This window comes from Ornithodoros turicata, chromosome 2 (genome assembly GCF_037126465.1).
Source record: "Ornithodoros turicata isolate Travis chromosome 2, ASM3712646v1, whole genome shotgun sequence".
In the NCBI taxonomy this organism is placed as follows: Eukaryota; Metazoa; Arthropoda; class Arachnida; order Ixodida; family Argasidae; genus Ornithodoros; species Ornithodoros turicata.
In genome coordinates, this window is record NC_088202.1 from 129,906,649 (window position 1) to 129,933,218 (window position 26,570).

At 45.4% G+C, this 26,570-nt stretch overlaps 1 protein-coding gene across 1 annotated transcript in view; it reads left to right on the forward strand.

Moving 5' to 3' along the window:
• LOC135386132 (uncharacterized) overlaps window positions 1-26,570 on the forward strand; it is a 305,833-nt gene that overhangs the window by 86,593 nt on the left and 192,670 nt on the right. The window contains exon 2 of the mRNA XM_064615884.1: window positions 20,628-20,663. Coding sequence (XP_064471954.1) covers window positions 20,628-20,663 — 36 coding nt within the window. The remainder of the gene's footprint in view (window positions 1-20,627; window positions 20,664-26,570) is intronic.

The window sequence follows — 26,570 nt, forward strand, 5'->3', positions numbered from 1 at the left end:
CTCAGACAGCACAGCCGGTGGTGGGATTCGAACCCACCGCATCCCAGCGTTCAGCACGACTTTGGCTACCACCAACGAGGGCCATGCCACTGGTCCCCGACAGTTAAGTCAGTGGGTTACAGTGGGTTACTAACTGCAGTATCGCAGGCTTAAACCATGGTACGCTAGCTACCCGCACAGTAATTCTTGCTGCGCCAACTCCAAAAGCATGAAATATAAGAACCGCGATCTGTTCCTGGAGCTCGAGTATGTTACACGGCTCCACTGCTGCCTTTACCATCCCGACTATGTCGTCGTGCCACGCATACCGCCTCTCGCACCGCACCTCATCTACGTCTGCGGAGTTGCATGCCATTTTGTTCTTCCTCAAGCACATTGCATCAGCCGCTATCAGCAGCTGGGTGATATACTGCGACTCTAAGGCAGCTCTCCAGTGTATAGCGAACATGGGTATTCGTGGATCACTTGCGCCTGTGGTGGTGGACATACTGGAGGAACTAAGCCGTCTTGAGATCAGCGGGCACTCTATCTACCTCCAGTGGGTTCCTGCCCACTGCGGCATCCGCGGCAATGAAGAGGCTGACGAGGCTGCAGCAGCTGCGAATCATTCCCGATCAAGCGTGCGGATTACCCTCCCCAAAGGCGACAGGCGAACCTTCCTAAATGATGTGGTGGGGCCTCTCGCACATGCGCAATGGTCTCGAGACGTTCCATCAAGAGTTCTGATGCGTGAAGTGGACCCTGACTTTGGCTTCACCATGCCTTCTCGTGTGCCTCGCCATTTTGCGTCGCTGATACACAGGCTTCGTCTTGGGGTTGCATTCACCCCCCATTTCAAGCATCTGATCGGCCGCTCTGACTCGATGCTCTGCTCTCGCTGTGCTGTTTTGGCGGACACCAAGCATGTGCTCCTCGACTGCCATCTATACACCTCCCAAAGAGCAGCTCTACAGTGTCGCCTGCAGTCGATCACGGCCGCACCACTCACATTGGCAACCATTCTCGGCCCTGGGTCTAACCAGACTGACCATTGTCAAGTTCTTGAGTATTTCAAGATGTTTCTCCGGGACACTGGTCTCCTCTCTACCCTATAATCTGCCTGCGTACCTGTGTGCTGTGTGTGTATTTTTGTGTGCTGTGGTTTTGCCTACCGTTGTGATGTCATACTGACTCCACTGACTATCCCTATTTAGCATCATTCATCACCTCATCATCAGGACACATCACATCCTGCCCCATTGTGCCTTGGGGTAGTGGGCCGCACCTTAAGTGGCGAATTTCCCCATTCATTATCATTAACTTATTTGTTGTTGTTCGAGTATGTTATTGATGCAAGTGAGTAATCGAAAAGGTGTTGCATATTTGAACTGTACGTCAGTTATCGCAACGGCACGGATGCGCCTGTATCCCCTAATGCAACTATATTTGACCACACGCACTGACGTCACGCAACGTTTTCGGAAAGGCTGCTGGGAGGCGTCCCATTCCGGCATTAGCGGCGTACATAAATGTCATTATCGAAAGCGGCCTGACACCCGAGCACACCGTGACGTGTGCTTATAAATAATCATTCGTTGCATTACATTAAGAGCCAGCGCAATTTTCTCGCAGCGCCATGCATCCTCATGAATGATTAAGAATTATGTTAGCGTCAACCGGGAATTGTCCCAGCGTGAGGAGGATATTTATAACTCAATAGGTTTGGCCCGAGTTCACCGCAAGAGAAAAGACTGACCCCGTTAACCTGAGCCACTCACATGTTCTGTGCCCCGAGGACTGCATCTCGAGTGCTTCTTGCAGACGTGCTTCTCAATTATCGCCAAAGCCATGCTTGCTGTGCATAACAGAGCATTCTAGTTTCATGGGCGGGTTTAGCCGTGATGACTGTCGCGGTAAGAGTTTCGTCTTCTAAGTATACAAGTGACAACGGCGGTTTAGAGATTTAAAGCACATAAACAGCTGTGGTTATGTGTCGTTGAGCAACGACGAAGGAGCGCAGAGACTAGGTTAAAAGCACAGGCGTAGTGTAATCAAGCTAAGCGGATGCTGAGTCAACCGCGAGCAAATTAAAAGTATGTGAATGCGAAATGGAGTCCTTAAAGTTTAAACTGATGAATTAGGGGGAAGCAGCGGCATGCCTCTTCCAGAGTTCCACCTCGATGACGTGTTGTGGTTGTATGGAGATTACAGAAGAATAGCAGGGGAGTTCAGGACTCGCGCAAAGGTCACTGATTGGATTTCAGCACGAAAGATACCTGTGGTACGATGTCACAGCACAAATCACAGCCGCCTGTGGCTTCCATGGCCGATTTCCTCCAGAATGACACTCTTTCATGAATCTAAAGGCGCGTCCTCACTATGCCGATCGGCATAGAGAGGACGCACCTTAAGGAAGGGTTGCTTCAGAGGGACTTGCAATCATTTAGCCGCACAGCCGCTGCAGTGAACTGCGAGCGCCTAATTCGTGTTTGGAATTATTCGCGTGTGCTGTTAGGTAGGCTATTTTCCATCTTTCCACCGGTTAGGAAACGTCAACGAACTGCCAGCTTTAACGGCGCAGAAACGGAGCGGTTTCCGCGGCTTTTTGTCCCATACAGGGATTGCTACCATATTACCACAACGTCAGCAAATAAAGCATTGATAATATGGCCGATATATGACTCAAACGTATTGCGTTATGGACCCTGCCTCCCTTCGCCGCGAAAGAGCAAGAAGGAGTCCAACATATCACATTGCATCCTGAGGCTCTCATGGTCCGTTTACTTTCTTGGACATGTCCAACAGCATCTCAGTTTCCCGAAGAACATAAAGAATGCACTTTATTGCTGGTCTCGCTCAGAACAGGAGACAGCACTCCGCCAACTTTGTCTTTGCGTGTTGCCCTTGGGGAATGATGGCAGTGATGCCGTCCCGACCTTTGATGTTTTCCCATACTCTTCCTTCGTGTGATTTTTCTCTTTTCTCCTAAGTAATCGTAACTGATCATTTCGTCTTCCAGCGTCTACTGAGAACATTTCTTTTGCTGGTACAGGAAGGTGTGCATTAGGAGAGCCAGACGAACGCGTAGGACGTTGATGTGACACGTAATAATAAATTACATATCTTCTTCATGTTGAAACTGATTGTCCCACTTACCGATGTTAGCCCTATGCAGTCGTTCTGTGTCTTGCTGATACCGCGTGTAGGCTCTGTTGGAAAATCAACTGCCGATTAAAAGGGGGGGGGCAATGTTTTTTGTATTTAAAAACAAGAGGGAAAGTTTAGCCTGCGCTACAGCGGCTTGCTATCCCCAGAAAAGAAAGGAGGAAGAAAAGAAAAAGAACAAACAAACAAACAAGGAAAACAAAGAAACAAAAAGGAAAGCAACCACGAAATTGATCACAGTTCACCCAGAAGGCCACAGATCCGCAGGCACTGAACAAGTGCCTTTGTCAACTGACTATATTGTGTGGAGCCTAGCAGCGTGGCTATAAGAAAAAGTCCGAAATCTTGAGGCGAGCGATGCGCGCCCGTATGAGAAGACGATATTGGCGGTAACGGGTGCTGTGGAGCAGCATGTGCGGAATGCCTCTTTCGACATGACAGGTGGGGCAGTTGGGTGACGAAAGGTACCGCATCTTAAAGAGGAGCAGTGGAGTCCGCGCCACGTTCAATCGAAGCCAGCGGAGCAAGGACTCTTCCTACCTGGGGTAACGGCCTACCAGTGTGTGGGTCATCGTAGGGTCAATCGAGCGCAGAAAAGAGTTTTTTCTGAGAGCGTCTTGAAAAAATGCCTGAGAGCGATTTGTGCAGTATCGGTGAATGGCTGGCCGGCTTACCCCGTCTGTCTAGCGATTAAAAGGATTTTGCCATGACGGGTTGAAACGTTCGAACCTGCGATTTTTGTTGCGGTATATGCCCGTGTGCTAGTGGGATCAGCCTGCAGGTATGATGGCGTATCCCTTTCCTGTTTAGAAATCGTGCATTGTCGGCAATGTCTGTTCTGCTGTCGACTGTTGTGCGCATCGAGCCGAAGGCGTTATTTTTAGACTAAGATTCTAGCTTGCACTCGCAGAGAGCAGTGAACGGTAACGGAACAGTGGACAACGGTTCCAACTAATTATATCGCTGATTGATGCACCGTGCTTCTCCTCGTTTCTTTTTTTGACTTTCTGGCTATCTTTCCCTTTTCGCTTTCTCTTTGTTTCGAGGACTAGCAAGCCGACCTTAATCTGACTAACCTTTCCTCTCTTATAATAACAACAAAGAACAAGGAATAAATCGTGACTTTGACATGGGACGATTCACCGCTGGAGAGCGGCACCCTACCCCATTACATGCGTGGCATTAGATGAGAGGTGTGAGAGTGAAGTTTAATGAGCTTTGTACGGCCCCAATTGTTATTAATTATAATTGTTATAATAATTGTTAATTATAATAAGCATACTCCCTCCACACAGAGACTGGCTATTCGTAACCACGAAACCGAGCCACGAAACCAAGCGCGGGCCGGCAAGCACAACACTATGTAACGCGGTGATACGCTCTGCATAGGGCCGCAAGTGAAATACATTCACCCACAGCCTAGCCTAGCGGCCTAGCGGTGAGACCACTCTAGCGCACCTCTCACCTACAGTGTGCTTCCGTCCCATCAGTACCGGTCATCCTGCCTCTACATCACTTTGAAGTCCTCAACTCCCCTTTCTCCCACTTTCTTTTCCTTTTTTTTTGGCTATAGTCGTGACGATGCCCACTTGAGTGCGGCCAACAACGGCAAGCTACCTCGACCCCCCCCCCCCCCCCCCCCACATTCACCCACGCCCACGCCCGTGACGACGCCCACTTCTGTGTGGCCAACAACGGCGAGCCTATCCTGCCATCACCCCCCCCCACACACACATTCACCCTTTCACCACCCACCACCACCACCACATGTGAAGAATTCGTCAAGCGTATCTGGCACTATATTTCCGCTCCACCTGTATCACAGCGGTTTGACACTTGTCGAGTAAGTCAAAATTGTGCTAGTACCATAGTAAATAAAGGTTTCTTACTGTACCGGGACGTCTTTTGCGTAGGCAGCCATGAGGTGCTGTAAAAAACTGCTGCTGGCCAATGTATATATCCCGTATGGATTTTCCGCGTATCGATACTTTAGGCCACATCTCGCAACACACAGTACAGTCAACCCTCGATTTATGAACACCCTCGGGTCCCCGAAAAATCGTTCATAAATCGAGGGATTCATAAATCGAAAATTCCGTTAAGTGAGTACTATCGAGCAAATGGAACAGTATTTCCGAGTTGATATTCTGTTTATAATGCAATATATTGTGTAATATTGCTTTGGACCATGCCTTCTGCTGTATCAGTCTCACAAAACACAGATGTTAGCGCATTCACACTCTGTTTATTATGCAATACTAAATAGTTTAATTTTGCTTTGGACCATGCCTTCCGCTGTGTCAATTGAGGTCAGGAACACTTCTGTAAAAACCCGTTTGTTGTTCGGATTTCGAGGGGTTAAGAACCGAGGGTGCAATACCTCGAAAACGTTTTGTCTGTTCAGGCGTCATTCATAAGACCACGAATAATCCCTTTGAAGGTTTTTGTTGACCTCGGAACGATCCGTTCATAAATTGAGGGCAAAAACGCTGGGCAACTCCCAGAAATTCCGTTCATTATTCGAATATCGAGGTTCATAAAACGAGGGAAAAATGCATGTAAAAAGTTTGGTTCCTCGTGCTAGTGTTCATAAAACGAGGGAATTCATAAATCGAAGGTTCATAAATCGAGGGTTGACTGTATTTGGTTAATGCGCCTTATAGTCAATGCTTGTTGCGCAAACAAGATCAATTACCGAATTGTACCGACGTGTAAGCGATTAAGCCTCCCCAGAAGAGAAACAACAACAACAACTTTATTTAAACGATAATTAATGGCGAGTTTCATTGCCAGGGGCGATACCCTACCCCATTGCTGGCGGTAATGTGGTCAAATGGAATATTGAGTTGCCTCACTTTGAAGACCGAAGTCCTTCAGTGTCCAAATACCTGAGAAGTGCTTTTAGGGCAGAGCGTTTGTGGGCTAGGTTTGGTCATGCGCCAAGCACCCAGAGGAGAAACTGCAGACGACACCAAACTTATTCTAATCAAGCGCTCATGGAATAGTCCCGATGTGGTCAAAGTACTTAGTTGTTGTCAAGTAACCCCAAGAACATGGTATTTCTACTCTGAGACCCAACAACAACAATTATATTCTGACGATGAAGTGGGGAGGTTTTCCACTCTATAGGAGTGGAACTCTATCTCAATAGCTAGGGGGAAAATATGAGTGATGACGATGAGGGATGATGGTGATGATCGAAGTGGCGATGGCGATCCTGATTGTGATGGTGGGAATGTCCGAGTGCGCTGTCGGGGTCACAATGAGGCCTTTAGACCAGTCGCCTTAAAAAAAAAAAAAAAAAAACTACATGACGTGAGGCTGCCCTGGAGTGGGCCGCTGTGTCCCAAGGGGCGAATATCCACGACAAGTTGAAGTGGCGGCTGCCAAGAGTGGCAAGCTGTGATTGCAGGGTACGCCTCTCGTTGGTATAAGACCGACACCCAAACGTTTGAAAGTGTAGTGTGTGTTAGACAACAAATGCGCGTATAGTCACGGTGAGTGAGTAACTGTTAGTCATATAGTCGTATTCGCAGCTTCGCCATTTATTAAGCTGTGTAGGAGGGTAGTATTTATAAAGTCAGTCGAACTCTGGAATCACCCCTTCGGGCTTGTCGGGAACAACGTGCCCACATTATTATTTCCATTAAAAGTGCAAACATTTGGACTCCCTCCCTCTCCTTCCCCTTCCCCCTTCCTTCCTCCTCTCCTTCTCAAGAAGCTTGACAATGCGGAGAGGCATCGGATTGGTGTCCACAGACGATATCTCTCGATGATTGGCCAAATCGTTTGAGGAGAGCAATGAGTGCGCGCTCCGCGTTGTCTTGAGAAGGAGAGGTAAAGTGCAGTTTTTTTTAATAGGCTCATAAATCACCAAAAGACGCAAAGGATAAATCTCGTTCCTTCTATGTTGGTGTTGAGGTAACGCTATTCAGCGATGAGAATTTTTTTTCACTTTAGTGTCCCTGTAATGTACTGGGCTACTTCTGGCAGGGCACTTCATACGAGTTTATTTATATCACTCTGATAGATACTCATTCGCAGCGTGGCATCTTTAGACACGCTGTTAACTTTTTATTAAATATACGCCGCCTATACCTATGTGCTCTCAGCACTGAAAGCGCTACTTATATATTTGTTTATTTATAGACGTTGAAGAAGTGGTTTGCATTATGAAACAACTCAGCCCCGTGTAAGAGGGTAGGGGTTTACTTTTCCCTCTTCCCTGGGGAACATGTATTCCAGTGGAATCATATTTCTTGCTCTTATTTTTTTAAACGTCACCCCCCCCCCCCCCCCCGTACTTGAAGGTAGCCGCTGATTGAAATACGAGCAAATTACGCGAAGTACTGCTTTAAGTTCCGGTAACGGCAAGAGAGGAAAGTGTCTCTTAAATCTTCATTTCTCAGCCTATAATTGATAATCGACCAGGGCGAGACTCTAGACCTTAAAGAGGAGATTTATTCCACCTGAGGCGCTACCGCTGCGCACGACTAGCAGAGGAGATTCTGCGGGTTATTTCTGAAACCCTCTTTCATTTTTTATCGTCTGTGTTTTATAATACCTTCCATTAAAGAATATTTTTTGTCTCTTCAGTCCGTCTAGGCAGCGCTCTTCTGTTACGCGATAGGATGATTAATGCAGCCCCGTGAGTAGAATCCGATAGAATACGTTATCATTCCTTTTACCGGAAAAGCCTTATTTCTTTTTTCTCCCCCCCCCCCGTTTAAAGTAGGTAGAGCTGGGGAGGAAGGGAGACTGAGGGGTTTTCAAGCTTGTACCAAAAGTTTAGGAAGTTAGTGTGCATCACCTGAGTTGTAATAGAATTTGGGCTTAGAGTTAGCCAACTAGGGAGATCTCTTTTAGCAACAACGAGCTCGGGACCGCCGTCAGGGAGTCTGGAGTGAAATAATCGATTATCGATTAATAATAATAAATCGGGGCTTTACGTCGCGCGACAACTGCGATCATGAGCGACGCAACAGTGGTCCGGTCTGTTGATTAATTCTGCCCAGTCTTGGGTAGTAACTAAGTTATTTTTAACTTGTAACTGTAACTAGTTACTTTTGGGGATAACTAGTTACAGTGACTAGTTACATTTCCAGAGAAGCAGCTTTTAACTGTAACTAGTTACTATTTCTGTGAATGTAACTGCAAAATGTAACTAGTTACTCAAATAAATGTCGTTCCTTTTTTTTTTCTTTACCCTACCTTACCCTACTTCCCCCTAACAGTGTTTTCCTTCCTTTCCTTTTATCCGTAATCGGTATGTGCCCCGCGCATTGGGCTCTTGACAAAGCAGGGAATTCCAGCTTTGCGAACAGAAATCGTAGTTGAAGTTAGTGACCCTCAACGGTCGGAGTGAGTCATATGTGAGTAATAGTGTCACTGCCCTAGCACGGGATCCTGCCTCCTGTGGATATGGACAAGGGAATGATTATGCACAAAGAGGAACTTTACGGTCAGCTCGCTTGCGCTCCGACCAGTCGAATGGCTAATCCTGCTCCGGTTGCTGCTATCATAAAGCTTCCGTGGCCGCTCTATGAAGCAGCCTTCGAGTTTTTATGATGGAAGGACGAGAATAATTTAATTGGATAATATATTAATTAATATATTAATATAATATATATATATATATATATATATATATTAATATAATATAATTAATATATTAATATATTAATTGAATAATAAGTGCAAGCTATGGAATAAGACGTACTCGGCAGACAGGACGTCAACTTCAAACCTGAAAAAGCATCTTGAGGCAATATTCTCAAGAGAGTAAGGTATTCTCGTCTAGAATAGACGTATAGAATATATACTTCTCTCTCTCTCTCTCTCTATCAATCTATCTACTATCTATCTACTATCTCTCTCTCTCTCTCTCTCTACACGCCACGAGACGCGTGCGTGTCACCGTGCTGTTCTTTTTCACCGCGGTGCGCCAGGTCGCATGCATCTGTCGTATTTTTCCGTGTGGGATAACCGCCTAGTGACTTTATACTGCTTCTGGTTAAGTGCAAGACAACTTTTATCGCACTTCAGTAAGTGTAAATAAATGTATGTGTTTAACAATGGTATCACCCTCTCATGGTCATTTTTATAAAAAGTAACTGTAATGTAACTAAGTTAATTTCTCTCAGTAACTAGTTACTCGACCAAGAAAGTAACTATAACTGTAATTTAGTTACTATTTTTGGCAGATAAACTGTAACTCAGTTACTTTTTACAAGTAACTTACCCAAGACTGATTCTGCCCACCTGAGTGTTCTTTCACGTGTGCCGAAATCTCGACACACGACACACCACATTTAACGTCCCTCGCGGAAGGCGGCGTCTCTGAGCAACTTGTACCCCTCCACCAAGTTGCCACCGCCCACGGCCGGGTTCGAACCCGCGATCAGCAGACGGACACGGTACCGACTGAGCCACCGAGGGCGTGGAGTGAAATAGGCTAGTAGTTGAAGTTGGATTAGATTAGAGGAGAAAAGAAAAATGCCGCTAGTTGGCGCTGATAGTTCGAACATTCCCAATACGGCGCTATTAATTCTAAGCGCTAATTTAGCTGCGCTGAGTATTTTACTTAAACAGTTCATGTTAGATACAATGGACAGAATATGTATTGATCTCTTGTGTTTTTATACGGTTTTAGTGTAGTGCCAGAAACATAACGACGTCCGTTAAACTATCTGATCTTACGAACATCGTGAAAGGGAGCACTGTACCTGAATTGTTACCCGAAGTTTGCCGGAATGCTTTTATTATTTCGATTCATCGTCGTCAGGCATTATAGTCTATCAGAAGAACAGCGACAGATGGCTGCTGAGTCCAATACGTTCCTTTGAGCTATCACACATGCTTTCAGGTTTCATGCAGACAGCACATTTTGAAATCCACAGATTCAGTGAAGCCTGTTTAAGGCAGGGATGGGCATCAATACATTTTTGAGTATTTAAATATAATACAATACAAAATCTAAATACAAAACACTTTGTTGAAAGGGGTATTTTAATACTTTTCATAAATAGTTTTCAACATGTGTATTTAAATACAATATGCAGTATAAGTACTGTATTTAAATACCATAACTACTACCATAAACACTGTGAGGAAGATGTCATCTGGAAATACAGAAATAACGATGACCATAAGAACAAATCATCAAGGAACAATGGCATTTATTTGTTAGATTATCATGGAGATATTAACATGAGAAATTTCTCGAAGACTGCTACTTTTAGGCATCTTCTGTTCGGTCGTATGTACAATAAGACTCGCAAAGGAGAACAGCTTCTCCACAGTTGCCGATGAACAAATGCTTGTATTAAATTTGACGAAGATGCTTCGTAGAACAATGTAATCGTGTAGTCGAGACCGTTGTCCGCAACAACAGTGAGAAACTCGCCATCTAAAATGGTTTGTCGCATGCGCGTGCTAGCGCAAACCCGGCATGATTGCGCCCCAAACTCGCCCTTCTTCACGAAAGGTCAAATGCAGGGCAACTTTAGGATATGAGTTAGTATATTCTGTATTTAAGAGTATTTATAAAGTATTTACAAGAATGAATACCGGAAAATTGGTACTTAAATATAATTATCAATACATTTTCGCGTCTTTATTTAAATCCAAAAATATAAATACATGTATTTATATTTTGAATAGTATTTTAATTACAATGTATTTAAATACTGCCCATTCTTGCGACGAGACACACACACACACACGCACACACATTAAGAGATGATGACGGGATGGGGCTGATGCCGGCCAGCAGGCTGGACGCTGCCCCAGTGCCATTTGTAAACAGTGAGATATGATGATGGAGATGAGGATTCAGGTGATCAAAGCAGGGTAAAGAGGCCCGTTGACGGCAGGAAATCCCAAAAGCGACGGAGACCTTAGTGCATGTGAACGCTACTGGACCATGGGCCCAGCACCTTGCCAATAGTAAAGGGGTGTGGTCGATTGCATGCATTCCGTGCTGCAAGATGTCGCGCTCCCGCTGGTAGACAGGGCAGTCCATAAGTAGGTAGTGCAGGTCAGCGCGCACATTGCATGATGCACAAAGGTCCTGCCTCATAACTGGGGTAAATGCAGCATTCAGCCGCATACGGTGAAGAAGAGGTTCGTAGTGTCACGAACGGCGATGAGGAAGCGACAGACAGAGAGAGACGGATCCACTTTGGGCAATATGGTAGAGTGGGCTGAAGGTATCTGATGACCCCGTAGGCAGCCTGGTCTGCCTCTTCATTGCCATGCATGCCCACATGACCAGGTACCCACTGTGTACCCACGTCAGCAACAATGGACACTAGAGGACCGCGAATGTCGATTGTTGCGAGGCATCGATCGTTGTTTGAGGACATCGTTGCACGGCAGCATGGAAACCCTTATTTACAAGCTATCTTGTTTCTTGTTTATCTTGTTGTATGTTATGTAACCTTGTTAATTTATTCTCTTTTCTATATTTTAATATTCGTTTTCATTAGCGTTACCGTCGCAACGACAAATATATTTCGATGATGACAGATGCAGTGACATGTACAACGACCTCCTGGCTAACTGGACCTGCATATACTTCACTCCTGCGCAAGGTTGACACTGAGTTATGTTTCCGATAACAACTATCCTTCCCTCAATGAACTGCATCTCTCTTGCATATGGCGGCTGAACGTTCCGTGAAGCGCTCGACCCTTACATGAATTCGGAAAGTCTGATTCCCCTAGCAGCCACGTCCCTATGTCCCGACTCACGTCCACATATGTTTCTTTATGCTCTCCGTGTGTCGACGCCTGTACGTCGCTCATAGCCACAGTTGCTTCGCGGCGCTAACATGCAATGTAAGAAAAAAACGAAAATTCGCTTGGAGACGTCACGAAGTTTACGCAGTCAATACCTTTAGAGAACTCCGTTACCGCCTGTTGTATGCTGCGCGCCAGACAATGTCAAGGGGGGGGGGGTTTATATAAGTGTAATGAACAGGAGGTGGCGTCCACGCAGGGAGAGGTCAGCCAGACCTATGTCTGGGGTTTACAGTCAATGCTGTGCAAGACCAATCAGTGTTCTACAAACCTGGACTTCGCCTACTTTAGGAGCACTGATGAGCCTGCCGTTGTTAACAACCAGAGTCTGAGATATAAAGAAGGGGATAACGGCGTCCGTTGATTGCTCCAGCTCGTCTGAACTCCCCTCAGATAGCTTTTCTGCTGTGGGCTCGACAACTTCAATCTCATCGTCCCTGAATGGCCCCTGTAGCGAACAACGTGGCGATGCAGTACCAGCGGGTGAAATTACGCCACAGACGCGAAAAAAGTTCAAAGCAATAAAGGTAGAAAACGAGAGCGTCGATTCTTCTTTCAGCAGCCAGCCATTTCACGCGTTGCGTTTTTTTTTTTGTTTTTTTTGTTTTCGTTTTTGTTCTTCTTCTTTTTTTGTAGGCGTAGGAGCGTATTGTCATCCGAGGCAAACTAATTAAAAGGGGAATATAAGGGGTTGGTGTTGGTGCGCCTCATAGACTACTGGAAGTCGATATATTCTGTACTCAACGCTTATCACTTCGTATGCACTCGTACCGAAGCACGAGCCGAACCACGGGCCGAAGTAATGGCCGCGCGTTATGGTGGAATAACGACAATTCGAATATCGGGCCCCTGGCGAGGTGTATCTTTACGCGTCGCAGACACGTCGGAGCTCCCCTCACACGGCGTTGATTGGACAAAGAAATGAGGGAAGGGGCGCAATGTATTTCCATCGACAATTGAGTGCGCTGGAGGTGCACGATGTTTTTCGCTGCTTCGCAAGAAGGAAAATGGAACCTCCTAATTGGCACTTTTACTCACATTCAATTGCAAATGGCGCAGCGGATGAACCACGTTCCTTTTGCATTACTGTAAAGGTGACGTGATCTTTCATATCGCGAATAAATATTTTTTAATAAAATACGCGCCTTTCTAGGGGTACAGGTTCCTCAATAATAACTTGGGATTCTGAATTGGAATTTCGTCTTGCCTCCTCACTGCACGTTTACCATTTATCATCATCATTCAATAATCATTTTTTAGCGTTCCATGTATCGTGATTATGCTTGTAAAAGTTTTATTCCTACCTTCCTGCCTCCATTTAACAAAGCATGACGCATCATGGCCTTGCTGTTTTTGATCCAATAAACGCCAAATCATCGCCATCACCATCATCATCGAACTGTTAACGTTTAACAACACTGTTTCCAAGAATGTCGATTTTAGTTGGAAGCCATCTTTATAGAAATTAGACAAGTTGGCGTAGGCAAGTTGGCATGCGTGATGTGGTTTCTGTGTAGTGCTTCTTCGTTGCCCATGCTCAGGCATTACTCATCATGGACTTTATACACGGCCAGCTTACAACTTTCACATTTCTTGTTTCGGCAAGTGAGCTAATACACGAAAAAAGAGCGTGCCTTCTTACCTTTGTAAGCACAGTCATTGGTTCACCGATACGAGATGTTCCAAGTAGTGATTCCATTCCCCAAAACAGTAGGTTCATTGGTTCGAGCTAATAAACCTTACCGCATCTATCGCTGGACTTCCTCAGAAGCCCGAACACATCCACGATCTTTTTCAGTCACCCATCAACAAACGCCCTAATGGACTCTGAACAAACGCACAACGACAAGAAATAGATTATGGCGGTTTGTTTCACCGCTAGGGCGCAGTAGCCTACCTCATTATATGTGATACATAAGATGAGTGCTACGAGGATGAAATGAAATGAGTTAGGTACGAAACGTTCACAGAAACAATTGGGGTGTCCTTGAATGGCCGTGCTATACACAACAGAGGGGAAAAAAACGGCGAAATGAAGAAAAAAGTACAAACAGGAGCACCGATGGTCATTAGAAAACAGAATATGACACTAAAGCATGTGGAGACGACCAGTGCTCGTTAAGGACTCCATAAACATCTGAAGACCTCGACGGTATTGCCCGGGGATCTGACAAGGACCTATAGTTGCAGCCACGTTGAATGGTTTCAAGCTAATACTATTCACACGCGCACGCACAAATAGACGATGATGGGATAGACATGCTATTCAACTGAGCACGAAGGCCCGGGGGTGGGGGCGGGATTTTCGTATAGCTCACGTTCTATAAGGTCATGCTCAATGTCCGCCACAACGCCGCAATTGGAGCATAATCTTGTATCACAGTATCCGGTCCTGTACTTGAAATGTGGAGTGCAGGCTACATTGAGACAGAGTTTGTGTTGGAGGGAGTCAGCGAACTAACGATGTAGTTGGAACCCGCAAGAGCGGTTCAGTTCATTCTCTAATATAGTATCAACTGCGACGTTAACTTTCACGGGTCGATACTTTGACCCTTCGCCTGACCACTAGCTCTCCTAGTAACGATTCTAGCGGCAACCTAATCCCCCCTCTTCAGTGCATCTCCTCCACTGAGCAGAGCACATTAAATTGCCCCTGCCCACGCAATACGAGGTGAGCGACGCATGAGAACACCCTATCGTATCCATGGGAACAGGGAGGCATGACACAGCTCTACTTCCTTCATCGTTGTGAGAATCTGGGATATTAGCTTCCCAACTTTAGTCGCGGGCTGTTGGTGTAGAACTCTTTCATCTTCCTCCTCTTCTATAGTCGAACGTATTTAACTGCGTGACATCACGTGAAAGAGTACGAATTGACATATCTTCCTTTGGCATAACTAGAGGTGTGCGGGGGTGCGGATATATCCACGGTTCCACGCGACATCCTTGTCATAAAACGTTTTGAAATTCGCGCTGATAAAATGCGGATAAAACCGCGTGCCTCTGCGGTGCGCGCAGATATCCGCATTTTATCCGCCATTAAGCACTTGTGTCTCCGCCAATGTCCCATATGGGAAGCCACAGTTGAGAGCACGCAGTGAATCCAAAATGGTGTCGAAGTGTGCCATCGTTTGCGTTGCCTATGGCGAATTCGAGTGGTCATTTCGTGGCAACTTTTTTTTTTTTTTTTTTTTGCTAGATCCCGAGCAGTCATGTTCGCTTGGTCAAAGCCAAGCAATCTCGCTTGTTCGCGTGGCGCTTTCCGAGCGCCCGGAATTTGCCAGCTGGCACTTTTTTCGCCCGGTCTCGAAACGACCGAGCAAAGGGTTGCCCAACTATATCCGGTGTCGTCACATCCGCCCTGCAAGGGTGGCGAGGGCCCGCATTGGCTAGCACATCGGAGTTCATGTGAGTTAGCAGAGGACGAAATCCGAAGACTAGCGACCGCGATGCCCCTAACGTGATCCAAGCGGCTAAAACCGCTAGATTCCTGGCACTCATGTTCGGTTCGCAACGGTCACATGATCCAGAGCGGGCAATTTCCGAGCGCCAGGCCGTGTTGCCATGAAGTGGCCACCAGATTTCGCCATTAATTGCCTTCAACTGCAATTATTTTCTTAATTGTTGTCAAGCTATTTGACAACAGTGGATGACATAACTTCCTGAGAAACTTTGGATGCTGAAAAGTAATAACGTTTGTAAGGTAACATTTTTGCCGTGGGCACACAATCACACACACATACATTAATTCACCGCCGCTGAGGCGGTACACTGCCCTATTGTGCGTTGGGAACGGATGGATGGTGATGATGGGGACTTTCAGAGAGCAGTCAGATCCGTGCCGTGGATGCCGTGGAGATCCTTTCCTACGAATGGAATAACCGCGCGTGTGCGGATAGAATCAATATCCGCGCGGATACGGATACACCTGTTTCAACTAGCGCGAAATGTTCTGAGAGAAAATATTCGTTGTAGAAATACAGCATATAATAATCAGCAAACACATGCAATGAAACTGGGAACCTTTTTATGTGCGAGAAAGAGATCGCATGGCGTCCACCTGAGGCCTTATACTTCGCAGGAGAGCCCTTGCCATGCCCCTGGGGTATGTTGAGCTTCCGGGCCTACTCGAAGAGGAATATAATTTGTACCTACATTACCTCCTCTGGTTGCTCCGTTATTCACCATGGCACCTTCGATTTGCCGCCACTTCGATCGTGAGTTAGTGATTCTGAGTTGTGGTGATCAGCAATCACACATTTGACCTACTGGTTACATCCATGGCGTAATGCGGACGAATTCTGCACTGAACGCATAGACATTGTGTTGACATGTGCCATTTTGGCGCGCCAGAGAATCTACCGTATTTTCAGGTGTATAACGCGCACCCCTAAAAACGGGCCGAATTTGAAAAATGTTCTATGTATAACGCGCACCGGTGCATAACGCGCACCACAATGGTGCTGCAAGCTTCTGTACTGCCACCGGTATACACAATGAACCAAAGCGATCCAAACAACTTTACAAATTTACAAACAACTTTACAACTTTACAAACAAACAACTTTATTTTGACCTTGGAGAGTGGGAAGTTTCATCGCCACAGGCGATACTCTACCCCATTGCTGGTTGGAATGGGAGGAATAAAATAACGAGCCCCTTCACAATAACGATCGAAGTCAAAGCGATGTATCATATATGCATATGCTATATTTGGAACACATTTAGTCAAATCCGTTAAGCTCCGATGCAACAGCCCTCGCTGTCATAGTATACTTCAGTCTCCGCTCTGCTTTCCGTTTCGCGTCCCTTCTCAATCACGCCATTCTTCTGAAATGAATTCAAGATTATTGACTGCTGAGTAGCATCCTTAAGCAGCATCATTAATCATTTATGAAGTCCAGTGCCCTTTCGCCGGTTTTGTCAACTGACCCTAAGAGATATGGGAGAAAGCAGCACACTCTGGAAGAGGTTAGAATTTGTACGTCACCGACCTGAAAAGGGACTCTGCAGGAAAATATATCCGTGTATAACGCGCACCGTTAGATAACGTGCAGGACCTCTTCAGGACCCATTTTTCGCGTTCAATATCTTTTCACCGAAGGGATGCAGGACCATAAAACTGCATCGTTAATCACACTGGAGGGAATTCATAACACGCGCAATTCGAGTTCCAACACTGCTGAGATGTAGGGCACCGTCGACCTTAAACGATGTTGTCTCTGCGTGTCAGAAAAGCGTCACGCAAACCTGCCTTTTGAAACTCTATCAGCCAATCATGGTTGAAACCACAATACGAATAACAAGTGGGGTAACAAGCGGGATAAATGGTTAGGGAAAGCTTAGGAAGATGAGTACACAATCTTCTGTGGCTCATCTCATAGAGTCAACAATACAAACCACATTATTCTGTATTATAACGAATGACACAAGAGAGACGCGTGCTTTCTTAGCGTTTAAGCCGGAAGACTTCCCGGATGTAAACCCTTTCACACAGAGTATATAGCGTGCGGGAGTAGATATGTTGTGGAGGTTCAGCTCAGCAGAGAAGCGATGCGATTTTTCTTTTCTTTTTTAGACTGTTTTTGTTCACACACAGACTTGAACTACAGATTGCTTCAGTGAGACCACATACAACAAAGGCGGTTCGATTTTAAATTTTATCTTACTCTAAACGAACGAAACCCCGCTTGGTTTGCATTGGAAAGGCACGCTTCCTGGAAATGGTTACACTGCTCATCGATGCAACTCTACGGGTAAGACGAGGGAAAAGAAAACGAGACGCAGAGCGATTACTATGGGGAAATCACTCGACTCTGTTACTCTGATGCAAGGTGATAGCACATACGGCGGATTTCATTTCCCACGTTATGAATGAACCACATTTTGCTTAGTGTCCGATTCGTCAGTGTTTCTCTAGATTCTCTCGTTGTTACGAATGTCCTTGAAGCTAATTCACGCGACTGAATTATCTGCCGTGCCACACCTTCATCGACCAGCGACATGGCCGAGCGGGTAACAGCGTCCGCTCGCAGGTGGTAGCCAAGGTCGTGCTGAGGACTGGGAGGCGGTAGGTTCGTATCCTACCACTGGCTGTACTGTCTGAGGTTTTCCCTGGGTTTTCCTGCAAGCTTTCCAGACGAATGATGGCCCACCTCTCCCTGATGTCGGCCCAGGACGCATAATAAACTCCCCTTCTGTCAACCACTCTTCAGACTGCTGTCCTCTGTCCCTCTGTCCACGTCTCGACGCCGCTCGTGGCCACAGTTGCTTCGCGGCGCTAACACGAAATTAAAAAAAAAAAAAACGTGGTCGATCCGCTGGTGGATCCGACGAAAATGCGTTAGCGTGAGAACTTGAAAACCCTTTCGGGGGGGGGGGGAACTCCCCTTCACAACGCTACACAACCCTTCACACAACGCTAACGCAGGACAGCATCCGCAGGCAAACGAGCCTTTCGGGCTTGCTCCTATTCAGCTTGGCGCCGCCGTTTCGCAGTCTCAGCATTCTTTCGTCGCCGGTCCTCCGCACAGCTTTCATAATCCATGGCGAGCAGAAGGGTGGCATCGAATGTATTGCTCCGTAGACGAAAGCGTGCTGGGCGAATGCAATGCATCCTGGACAGGTCCTGGTCGCACGTCACAGCAAACGTCAAGGTACATGTGACATTAAAGATGACCGCGCACGTGATCGGCGACCAACCCGTTTGTAAACAATGCGGTTGTTGTTGTTTCTGCGCGACCTTTTTCATTGTCTTTCGACCACGGTAATTATTTTTATCCGATAATATCGCAGTAAAACGCGCCGTTTTGCACATAAGGCCTCGTACTGTTGACGACTTCCAAAGATGTGATGACAACCGCGCGTCAAGACTCACTGAGCTGATGCGATGTAGTTAAATAGGCTACCATGCTGGGGAAGGAAGCACCGGATACATTACGCTAACAAAATACGTTCATCTCTTGGCTTTATGACGACGTAAATATGCCTGTAAGCGGCAAAACGACTTGTAAACAAAGTCTCGTGACCTTAAAATGATGTTTTCTATGACGTGCGACCAGGACAAGGTGGCGGTTTTGCAAAAACCACCCGCTGCAGGGTGGTTACAACAATGGCGGGTTTATGTCACCCCTGTGATGGCGAGCCCACGCAGACACATCTGAAACTGTCGACCACAATAACTGCACGTGCTACTGCTGCCACGCCGGCGCCGCTACGGGATATCCACGTACCTCTCCTCTTCTCCCCTCGTAGCACCTCTCTCCACTTCCGTGGCTACAAACACAACACGCCGCAATTCTTGCGCAGCGAGGACCCCTAACGCATTAAAAAATAACACCTTGATTCAAAACGTCGCGTTGTTCGAAACCTCCTCTCTGCGCCGTCTTTGACTTAGACACCGTGTTATTGTTCAGATAGCAGAAACAAGACACGGAGAGAAAGAAGCCAATAGGACACGTATTTCAACTCTTCATATCCCCCCTCCCATATGGTAATGATGTATGCTTGCATTTCGTGCAGCCCTTTCCCCAGAATTTAATTTTTCCAATCCCAGGGATCTGACTGATAATCAAAAAACTGAATCTCGTTATTACAGTCTATTATTAAAAGACTGCAGACGCTGCTATGACGTGCGCTGCTTTTGAACAGCCCTGATGACGAGATACGAATCGAAGCGGAAAAATACGAAAACAGCCATATAGAAACTAATGATGAAAAACGTTGCTTCACGGCCTTCTTCTTTTCTCTCCCTCTCTCTTCTTTCGGCGTAGTTGAAGATGAAGGCCGGGAAGTACTTCTTCTCCTTTCTTTTTCTTTCTTTTCATCTTTGTTTAAAGGTCCCCCTGCTATTTTTAGCGGAGCGCTATCTCTTTGTATCTGATCGTTTGTGTCATTTCTGTCGTCTTGGGATGTACATATTTCCTCACTGTTCTCCTCCACTGCCTGCCGTTAGCATTTAGTCGAAGTCTCCTTATGGCGTATCGTCGTCGGTTTCCATTTCCTCGCTAAGCCCCTCGACGGCTGCCCAACTTTATTTTATGTAATTCTGTCAGAGTTTTAGTTGAAGCCAACGATGTGGACTCGTTCTAAACGCCACTCGTCATTGTACTCGCAACTGCATAACGGAAATGAGGAACGCCAGCTCGGAAATGATAAGAGAATGTAGGAAGTTTGAAGCAGTGAGACTGGGCGCTTCAGAGTTTGCCAAAGATTATGCAAAAAACCGAGGACGAAAAAAACGTAGAGTTCACGGCAATTACTCGTAACAAGAATTTCTATTCAGCCTCCGTGCATGGATATATTTAGCCGATACGGGTATGTGGATACAGAGTTGTTGTTGTTTATATATTTTTGCGGACGTTATTTCTCATGTAGTGCTTCGATCATACACTGCGAATATGATTGTTATTTCGTTGTTTGTCATACTGCATTTTTCTTATTTTGCGATTTTGTTATTATTTTCAGTACCCTCCGGAGTGTTATTTTGAAATCGAGCCGAATACGAAGCGAAAAGTTACGTAACTGAACCGTAGATAGGCATACAGCATATATTCGTGATACGTGCTGCTAGGTGCTTCTAGAAGAGCGACAAAAGCTGGTTGATTCGATTGTATTTATCACATGCGTGTGTTGCGACGTGCTAAACAACATCGTGGTGATGAGTTACTTATTCTCTTTTCAGAGAACGAAGGAGTTGAAAACCGACCTCGTGCTCCAAGTGAGTACTGTCTGTTTCTATTTGTGTCTGTGTTTCTGTTTCTGTCTGTGTCTGTTTCTGTTTCTTTCGCTGTGGGGGAGGTGGGGCAAAGCGCTGATACTGACGTTTAAGATTTTTTTTATAGCATGTTAATGCGCATGGGGGCTGGGGGGGGGGGGGGGTATCGTTTATCTAAAGAAATAAAAAATAATAAGAAAGAGAGGGCGGTCTGCCTGCCGAGACGGGAGTCAAGTTGCCACAAAGACAGAAAAAAAAAGGCAAGAAAAAAAAACGGGACACAGCAACTAGCAGCGCATGGGCGGCCAAAATTCGACACTTAAAAGATTCTTCGATATTTTGGAAAAAGCACCCTTGGTGTGCCATACTGTTGGCTATTAGAGATATTTTATATAAAATTATGTCGCTAAGTAACCAAAATTTCTCACTTTGCCCCATGGGGAGGCCAAAGCGGAAAATATTGAGGGCCAATGTGGAAGGTGTGTACATTCTCCTACAGAGAGAATAAAAACTTTATTTGAAAAACACATAATGGTAAGCCGTAAAATTATGTTGTCTTGCACGCAACAGTCCACCCCAGATCAAAGCTGCTTGTCATGCAGGGATAGGTCAAGAATAAATACCCATTTTTGTTAAGATATCTGTAGAGTTCGAGTCACAGTTACGGGTAACAAACAAAAACAGTGGCGACTTTCCACTTTACCCCTTTTCACTTTACCCCTCAGAGGTTCTCTATCAATAAAAAGCAGTCCATGTTTGATATATTAACTGCAAAAGTGATAATTCCTGCCGTTAGATCTTTTTCTGCTTAGCCGTTGCTTTCTTGCCCCCGAAGGCGTAGCGAGCCAAGGGAGCTCGTTTTCGGAACTTTTTACAAAAAAGCTCACTCAACAGCCTCACGGAAGCACAACACAAAACACAAAAGGAATATGCAAACGACCTGCTGTATACTTGACGTTGGCAACATGTTCCTGAGCTAGGGAACACGTTGCAAACGTCACGCATAGCAGTTTAGAGTAAGCGCTGCTGAGAGATCGCTTGTTTTCACTCGCTACAGTATTCTTTCTGTCGTGCTAACATTTATCATATGACATACACGTTATCATAACACGTTCGCTGCCATCACCTCCTTGACATTTGCAACGGAAGCGGAAACATCTCACTGGCACGCGTTGTTATTTCAGCGAGCGGAGAATACCCCAGCAACTTTTAGAGCATGAAGCGCTGGCACATTTTCGTTTAGGAAATTGTCTGGTCGTCGAGAGCGCGTTTTGCTTCAGAGCGCCGGAGTAAAGTTTTGGTTGTCGTTTTGCTCGCTTCCCTCGTTTCCCTCTGCTTGCTCGGCAACCCAGGAAAACGACGTCCGGGATGCTCAACAATAGCTTGTTTATTTACACAACGACAATATTTACAGGAGATACTTCCAACTCGACGAGACAGTCTGGCCTGTCCGCCCTCTACGGAGTCCGGCAAGCCAAGACATCCCCAATCGTTCACACGCGACTTTTATAAGCGCTGTGACAAAATTCACGGTTCTTGGAAATACACCACGCGTGCTAAAACATTCTCATACAATACGGTCTCAAGGCTCAAGGCCCTTTCGGAATCAATCTCCGTCTTAGGATATAACACAAAGCAAACCAATTTGAACGCACTCTTGCTCTCACTATCTCTGCTGTAAGCTTTCTCCAACCTGTCAGGGTCACTTTCCAAAAAAAAAAAAAAATCCAGCTCTTGTACTAGAAACACTTACGGATACAACCAACGGTAAGAATGACGACTGCTATACAAAAGCTTCGGCCGACCTACTTTCTAGGTATCTTAGGTTTCTTAGCGTATTAGCATCATGGAAACAAAACAGGCATTTTCGTCAGGTCGCAAGTTCAACTTTTACAGCCGGTAACCATGTGGCCACTGATGTCGGACAGCAGAAACTTTGAGCGGTTAGCATACGTCATCGTCCGTTTCATGTCCTCCCAGGAAGATATGGAGTCGTCCACCTGACGTACCATGTCACCAAATAGCCGGCGGCGGCGGCCGGGCCTCGAACACGAAAACATCGGGTCAGTGAGCAAACATGACAGAGATGAGGTAATCTACTGAATCCTATTCCATGAAACGTTCAAAGTTGTCACATTCTAAATTCACCCTTATCCACATCGCGGTTCCTTCCACATATTAATAGTTCATAATTATTCCCTCCTCCTTGCGCACATGCCCACGCACAGCATGCCTATTTGATTTCATACGAAAGTGATTTGGTGTGGATCCTCTAATGCAGGAGTAAATACCTCCATATTTGTCTCCACGCGTAACCTAACCTAACTTTATCGAGAAGTATCCAATGTCATTTTACTGTATATAGCATACCACAGCACCACTCAAATTACAAGTACTGAGCACTGCTTCGTGCGTACACCCTTAGCTGGTGAACGTTGAATCTAAACGAAAACAACACCAATGACAGATAGATTTGCACGCGGTAATATGAGCCCGTCGAAGTTGAAGATGTCTGCAGTTTAAGGCACATCGGCCCATCAAAATGCGCGCACACACTTTGTAATCCCAGTAGCGTCGCTCAAGACATCTTTGTCGTTAATGGTAAACAGGCCGAAAGCGATTTCCTTCAACAGTTCTATTTACTATATCGAAGCCGGCACTCGTCATGCGCTCTTGTAGTGTTTGCTCAAGGAAGACGGGAAAAGCATAGGCGGTATTATTTGCTCGAAGGGAAAGTGCGGGAGTTACACGCTCAAATATCTCGAGGGAGGGGCATTCCTTTGCGTCTGTGTAAATAAAATGAAGAATGAATAAAAAGACGAAAGGGGAAAGCGGAAAATGGAGTGTAGAGCTTGGAGAAAGTACAACGGGCAGAACGTTCACTCAGTTCAGCCCTCCCGTGGAATGCTCGCCCGCTTTTATCACCTTTTAAAGGAGAGGCAAAAAACACCATCAGCACAGGGCATGCTTCCTGCTCGCAGGTCTCTTTTTACTCATGTATTCAGCGAAGGTTTAGAAAAAGAAAGCACTATAACGAAATTGGAGTTTCAAGGGGAGTGAACCGTGAGAATGAGACAAAAGAATGGAGCCGTTGGAAAGTTGGAGACGCCCTGGTGCAGCTCCAGAACACTTGATGGGCGCTATGAACTCTCTCGGGATACTGTGAGCCCTGAGTCTTAAAATGTGGCCGCAGCACCCATGCTTTTAGCAGAAAACGCATCAGTGTGCAATGTGCGGGTTTTCTGCTGGCAGCCTGCCTAGTGCCCTAGCATCTCCTCCATTTTGAATGGTCGACGGTCCAGTCTACCCAGTGCACTCTGCAGACACTGTCGGCTAGACACGAAGCGTCTGCAGTGTACCAGCCCTGCAAACCACCAATGTCCCACAAATCTTCAGAAGTTATATCGCCTTGGATATATGGATGTCCACTGGAGTTTCGTGTGGACCCAAGTTACACCCAGTGGATATCCACAGGAGTAGCACTTTCACCTTTTTTGTTTGGGCTCCTGGTGGTCTATTTAACGAATTTCACGGATATCTCGATATGTGCTGGATATATTAGCACCCTACCATTTCCGTGCATATTCACCTATTATGAGATATATCAAGAGGCATTGTTTGTCATTCCATATTATTACTAGGTTTGCGGCATGCGACAGCAGCACTGTGTAACTAGTATATAAATTGATTACCCCACCAGGCCGCCTTACTTGGGCGGAGGAGGAGAACCATTCGAATCCCACAGCAGCCTCTATTAGAGAACTCTGTGAAGCATATACTGCAATACAAAGTTTCCTGGGCGCACGTTCGTTAACTATAGTTGGGCGTAAAACACTAGTAACGGTGACGAAGGCTGATGCGTTTTTGCAATTCCTGTGCATCTGCATCGAATGAAAGTATACCAAACATCATTGCTGACATCCTTGGCTGTCAAATACTGTGTTTTTAATTCAAGTTATCGTCTAGAATGTGATTAGCTGCTCAGCAGAGCTGCAAAGGAAATACGTTTACCCTTTCGCTTGGAGAACGCTACGTAAATACTTTGCACAGACAGCAGCACGCGAACGTTCTTATTTGTTCACTCTATATCTTGCGCTCACAGTTTCCTTGCTCTCAGTGCTACCGAAACATTACTACTAAATTGACAGGACAAGATTTCATAAACGTCCCTCACATCCGTATGTCGCAAGATTATATCGTGGTGACGTCTCTGAGACGTTCAATTAGTGATGCATCCTGGTCTCTTGGATACTCTATACAAACACTGCAAAGGGACTTGCAAATTGCTTTATTCATGTGAATCCAAATATCCAGAGCACGATATTCTGTAGACGTTCCTTGGACATTTGTTGTTTAGTGGGTAAAATCACAACGCAAATGTCGCTCTGGGATATCGTATGCATATCTTATCGATGTTCGGATATTCAGGACGTTCGCGACCATGCAGGAATGTCCCAGGGATATTAATGGTCTGCTGGGAGTAGGCACCCCGCGTCCCCCGGTGATCCGCAAGTCCGACATGCGACGTTCCGGGGACTCCTATCCGACCGAGTGTTCCAGAAGAGAGCACATTTGAGAAATGCCATAGGAAAGACATGTGCTGCGCTAGCGATATTCAATCCATTATGGGGTGGAATAAGAGTCCTTTTTAGAACACGTCCCTTCTATGCTGTCTCCTTTTGCTCTTTTTTATTTATTTATTTTTATTTATTTATTTATTTTTATTTATTTATTTATTTATTTATTTATTTATTTTTATTTATTTATTTATTTATTTATTTATTTATTTATTTATTTATTTATTTATTTATTTATTTATTTATTTATTTTTATTTATTTATTTATTTATTTTTATTTATTTATTTATTTATTTATTTTTATTTATTTATTTATTTATTTTTATTTATTTTTTATTTTTTTGTAGCTCGTGACGCGATAACACTTGCACTTCATTCAGCGAGGCACGACAACTGTGTGCTACAACTATACGGTCGTGCTTGCTATCAGATTACTCTAGTTGCAGTAGGCTACAATCTCTTTCAACAGTGCGCGTATGTAAATGTGCATCTCTCTCTCGCCACAAGCAGATGACTTCCATCCGCAGAACGGCTTCATGAAAGCCGACACTGAAGTACGCGTCTCTATTCACAAGTGCGGTGTCAGGCGACGGCTGTTCCGGCGAAAGGGAGCACTCCAAGAATTGCGGTCCTGCCCCGAGGAGTATGGCTATCGATTATGCATATGGCTCTTGTTGGCTTCTTTGCCTTCGGCAGGAGAGAAGTCAGGGGAGAAACATAAATCTACTGAGTACACGTCGGCGCGTTAGCTGTACATAGAGCTGCCCCTGGCAAATATAAATGTGCTGTTTTAGCTCTGGTATAGCGTATATGTCGTTGCTTAGTTATATACAGTCCCCTAGCTGATGAAGAGGGTGTTAGTAAATCTACAATGCGCATTTCTAGGCTCATTGGAAGTCATGAACAAAAAGGTTACCGGAAACATATTTGTATAAAGATGCTTTTGAACCAAAACGAAAACGTTTGTAAGCATTAGGATTATATTTGTGATTTTCTAAGCAAAACCATGCGACATTCTTTCTTAATGGAATGCACTATTTCTCGCACTGGGAGGTTATTGATAGTCAGGATCAGAGGCTTCTTCGTTAGAAGTCCTGGGAGTTCTTCTTAATAAATGTGACGTGTCTGTATCAATAGACGTGTATAAATTTTACGCATCATGGAGACCACACAAGTTATAAACCGACTGTAGTGCGCCATTGTAAATTTCGTTGTTTTCTTTTTGTGTGTGTGTGTGTGTGTGATAGGTAGGCTTGCAGTGGGCAGAGCGTCAACATGTGCAACGTCCTTCTTTGCTAATCAAAAGTTCCAAAAACATCGCTTTGCACGTTCA